Source organism: Oryzias latipes, chromosome 18, assembly GCF_053564925.1.
Source record: "Oryzias latipes strain Hd-rR chromosome 18, Olatipes_Hd-rR_3.1".
NCBI classification, from domain to species: domain Eukaryota; kingdom Metazoa; phylum Chordata; class Actinopteri; order Beloniformes; family Adrianichthyidae; genus Oryzias; species Oryzias latipes.
Window position 1 is genome coordinate 6,306,863 of NC_136254.1, and position 4,736 is coordinate 6,311,598.

The window sequence follows — 4,736 nt, forward strand, 5'->3', positions numbered from 1 at the left end:
TTTGATTTTGGCAATGTTTTTCAGGTGGTAAAATGCCGCTGATGTTACTGACTTGATATGGCTGTTAAAGTTCAGGTCAGAGTCCATGATTACCCCTAGATTTCTGACTTGATTTGAGGGTTTAAGAGACAGAGAATGAAGGTAGCTGCTGAGACTTTCTCTTTGTTTCTGTGGGCCAAAAATAATAACTTCGGTCTTGTTTGAGTTTAGCTGGAGAAAGTTGTTCTGCATCCACGCACTGATCTGTTGGAGGCAGTGGCTGAGTGAATCCACCGGCCCATATTCACCTGTTGTCAGTGACACATAGATCTGAGTATCATCTGCATAGTTGTGATAAGATATGTTATTACTGCGTATTAACTGCCCTAGTGGCAGCATGTAGAGGTTGAACAGAAGGGGTCCCAGGATCGATCCCTGGGGCACACCACAAGTCAAGGCCATGTAGTCTGAGACACAACTCCCAATTTCAACAAAATATTTCCTGTCTTCTAGATAAGACTTGAGCCAACTTAGGGCAGATCCAGAGATGCCAACCCAGTCTTGGAGTCTGTGCAAAAGGATCCCATGATCAACAGTATCAAAGGCAGCACTCAGGTCTAGCAGGATTAAGACAGAGACTTTGCCATCATCAGTGTTCAGGCGGATGTCGTTGGTTACCTTGATAAGAGCAGTTTCTGTGCTATGATGGGGTCTAAAACCTGACTGGAAAACATCAAATGAATTGTTTAATAAGAGAAAATCAGTGAGCTGTTGGTAGACAACTTTTTCAAGGACTTTTCCTAAAAATGGCAGATTAGAGATAGGTCTGTAATTATTCAGTACAGTGGGATCAAGACCGTTTTTCTTCAGGAGAGGTTTAATGACTGCAGTTTTTAAGGTCTCTGGAAATATTCCAGATTGAAGAGACATGTTAACTATTTGAGTAATTGATGGCAACACACTGTTCAGGACAGACTTTAGAAATCTAGTGGGTAACACATCAAGGCAGCATGTAGACGAGCTCAGACGGGTGATGGTCTCTTGGACAGTTTGGTCAGTGACAGGTACAAAGTGAGTCAGCTTAGAGTGAGTAGGTGGCCGTTCGATAGTTATATGTGTTGTGGAGTTGATGGCTTTTTTAATGCCCTGAACCTTGTCATTAAAAAATACAGCAAACTCATTACATTTAGGTGTGCAAACCAGTTCTATTGGTAGCTGGGTTGGAGGGTTAGTTAATCTGTTTACTGTTGTGAACAGGACACGAGAGTTGTTGCTGCAACTTCCAATGATTTCAGAGAAGTACCTTTCTCTTGTTCTGCATAAGATCTGGTTGTAAGCGTACAACTCCCCCTTATACATTCCATAATGAACCTGGAGTTTTGACTTGCGCCACTTTCGCTCAGCTCTGCGGCACTGTTGTTTCTGTGCCCTGACTAGATCATCGTTTCTCCAGGGAGCTTTCTGTCTATGTTTTCTCAATTTAACCTTCATAGGGGCAATGGCATCCAGAACATTCAAGATGCTAGAAGTTACTTTACGTCTGCATGTATTGGGCGGCAGTGGCTCAGGCGGTTGAGCAGGTCGTCCAATGATTGAGGGGTCAGCGGTTCGATCCCCGCTCCCCCCAGCCAACTGTCGTTGTGTCCTTGGGCAAGGCACTTCACCCTCCCTGCCTCCAGTGTGGCTCCACTGGTGTGTGAATGTGAATGAATGTCCCACTGACAGTCAGAGGGGCTGTAGGTGTGAACTGGCAGCCATGCTCTGTCAGTCTGCCCCAGGGCAGCTGTGGCTACATCAGTAGCTTACCATCACCAAGTATGAATGAATAATGAACACACTGTAAGCACTTTGCGCGTCCGGAAAAGCGCAGATAAATCCAATTTATTATTATTACATTATTTTAAGTTAAAATTGTTTAAACCTGCAAAAGAACATGAAACTTTTGACTCAAAACTTAATGAAGAAATTCTTTAACTTTTTCAAAAATATCATCAAATTCACAAATATTGTATTAGTTTTAGGAAAAGTGAAGTGTTTATTTTAATAAATGGTTTATTTTTCAGAGCTCAGTCTTCTTTTTCTCCTCCTTGTTGAAGACTTTTCCATCAGTCTGCTGTTTCCACTTCACCTTCACTCCATTCACTCCGTTCTCCTCCAGTTTCTTCTGAAGCTGAACATAAATGTATTTTTTAGAAACATTATTTGTTTCTACCAGAGTTGAAACTGTTGAAATTCCAGACTCACCTCTTCCAGCAACTTTGCTTTAACAGCAGCATCGTTCAGATCTGCAGAGTTTTCCGTCTTCAGTCTCAGCTTCACCACACGCTTGTATTTGATTACTGAATGAAAACAGAAGGTAAAGAATCCTAAATTAGAATGAAAATGTACATGAAGATGAAAGATGTACACATTAGTGTAAAAGGAATCTCAGTTAGAATACTGTAATGCTGAACTCACCTTTAGGACCATGGCAGATAAATGGGTATTTGGTTTCACAAGGATAAAAATACCAGTAAATTCTGTTTAGCCCATTTTGAAAACCACATCTGGCACTGATTACGCCAGGCTGAATATAAAAATTTAATGAAGCTGGGTAGAAAGACAAAAGGCTCCCATCAGACCAGGAAATATTTGAATCTCTGTAAACACCGATCCAAAGGTCCTGATTAACAGGCATCACACTGGAAATCGCTGTCCAGTCTGTGCTGGTCTTCACTGTGGCCAGGTCTGTGAAGTTCTGTCTGCAGGATCTCTGAGCGCTGGACCAGTTCACACTTTCATTCACAAAAACATATTGAGGATTCTGATGGGTTCCTGTGGATTACAGAGATAATAGTAGGGGTGTAATGCTTTTTTTTAACAACAATTTTATTCATGTCACGTGTGTTGTCCACTGTGATTGTGGTCATTTTTACATTATGGTAAAATAAACCTATGTTTTTTGTGAAAGTCTTACCATTGTTGCACACAAAAGGATATAATGAACTGCAGCTTGAGTCGTACAAAAAGCGATTCTGGTTATTCCAGTATACACGCATACAGATCTGATGACTACGATAATGAAATGAATCTTGTGAAGTCCCGTAGCTGTAGGTGTTGCCTGTGTAGCTTCCAATGAACCCATCAGACCATCTATAGTTGATTTCATTGTACAGACCGATCCATAAGTTATCTTTGTAACCAGCAGATGAAATGGTGTTTATGAGTTGGTTCATTTCATCAGAGTTTTCAACGGTGGCCAGATCTGTGTATTTCTCTCTGCAGTAGGTCTGAGCTTCAGTCCAGTCCAAAGGTTGATTAACAATGTGGTACTGACGGATGAGGAGGCAGGAGGAGAGGATGAAGACTTCTGTGAAAAAAACACATTTGTTTAAATATCAACAGTAGAATTTTCTTCCTACTTCATTAGAATCAGACAGAAGGGGATGTTTTTAGTAAAGAGCGAAACGGTTATTTCCTCAGTAACAGTAAAATCATACTGGATCATATTATTGTGGACTTGATTCCTGGAGATACAATCTCTCAAAATCAAAACTCTCAAATGAATGAATTTTGTTGTCTTCATAATATTTTTAAAATCTGGAACATCCAGTCTCAGAGAGACCAAAGAAACAGATTGATGCTTGTTTCCTGTCTTCTCTGATACTAAACCATAACAATAGATGATGGAGAAATTAAGTCTGTTTCTGCTGGAAGATTTTTTCTGTTGGACGCAGTTTTTTTTTCCACATTCACCCAAATTAATTTTTAGAGATTAAAGTTCATTTAAGCATTCCTCCATCTAAGCCAAATTTTGAAGTGCAGTTATATAATGATAACAATCTTAATTGATTAGCCTAACATTTTTCCGACTTACCTGAGAAAACCAAGACAAGCAGCAGGATCTTCTCCATCATGATGCTTTTCTGGACTTTAGAGGGAAACTCTGGGATGGAAACACCACGGCTGATGTTTGTGTCTGAACACAGTGAAGGTCTGGGAGGATTTTATATTAAAACACACACAGCAGGAACATACTGTAGAGATTTACATAGTTCCATGAATTTTTTCAAACAAAGTTTCAAATAACCAAATACAAAGAGACTCTTAGTTTGCAAATACAGCTGATTTACATAACACGTTTTTTCTTTTTACATTTCCTGACTCTTTGACTGCAGATGTTTCATTTTTTTTTCTGCACCTCTACCTTGGCTGGTTAGAAATGGTTTTTAGTATTGTTCATCTATTAAAAATGTATTTTCTTGTAAAAACTTTATTCTGAAATCTCATGAAGAAATCAAATGGATTGTCTATAAAAACAACAAAACTTTTGGCCAGAAAATGCTGCCATGAACATCTCATTAGAGACCGTTCCTAGAGCTGTTTCAGTAGAATTGCTTTTCTTGGAGAGGGGTTTTTATTTGCTTTAGACACATAGGGATCACTGATGCAGACAAGCACCACATTTTTTACTTGTTTGTAAAATCCGGAGGGCCCTTGAAGGCAGCAGCTCATGCTGCTGGATTGTGAGACTGGTTTTAAGGAACAGCAAAAACGTGAAGAGAACAGGCTCTGAAGCGAGGACATGGCAGGGTGCTTCCTCCTTCCTGAGAAGAGCCAGACAGCTCATCGGAAGGAGCGCAGTAGGAGAAGCAACCAGATGACCAAGTGTCGGTATAGGTTCAAGAACCGTGCGGCCTACAACTGTCATGGTTTGGGTTTCTTTGTATCGGTTTTTGCTTTCCATTTTGGTTTCTGTCATGTTGGAGTTCTGTTTC

The 4,736-nt window shown here is 40.2% G+C and overlaps 1 protein-coding gene across 1 annotated transcript; it reads right to left on the reverse strand.

Annotated features, from left to right (window-relative positions):
* Positions 1–1,517: 1,517 nt before the first annotated feature.
* On the reverse strand, positions 1,518–4,035 carry LOC105356466 (putative C-type lectin domain family 20 member A). The gene is made up of 5 exons (XM_011487713.4): positions 3,836–4,035; positions 2,936–3,328; positions 2,437–2,793; positions 2,224–2,318; positions 1,518–2,149 (listed from the first exon to the last, which is right to left on the reverse strand). The coding sequence occupies exons 1-5, from the start codon at positions 3,873–3,875 to the stop codon at positions 2,039–2,041; spliced, it is 996 nt and encodes a 331-aa protein (XP_011486015.1). The 5' UTR covers positions 3,876–4,035; the 3' UTR covers positions 1,518–2,038.
* Between the last annotated feature and the right edge of the window lie 701 nt (positions 4,036–4,736).

What these genes read in the sequence shown, in the direction of transcription:
- LOC105356466 (XM_011487713.4), bottom strand. Translation starts at nt 3,875, where the DNA reads ATGATGGAGAAGATCCTGCTGCTTGTCTTGGTTTTCTCAG. An exon ending in GCTTGTCTTGGTTTTCTCAG is followed by an intron (nt 3,329 to 3,835) that starts GTAAGTCGGAAA and finishes TTTTTTTCACAG; the next exon opens with AAGTCTTCATCCTCTCCTCC. An exon ending in AAGCAAAGTTGCTGGAAGAG is followed by an intron (nt 2,150 to 2,223) that starts GTGAGTCTGGAA and finishes ATTTATGTTCAG; the next exon opens with CTTCAGAAGAAACTGGAGGA.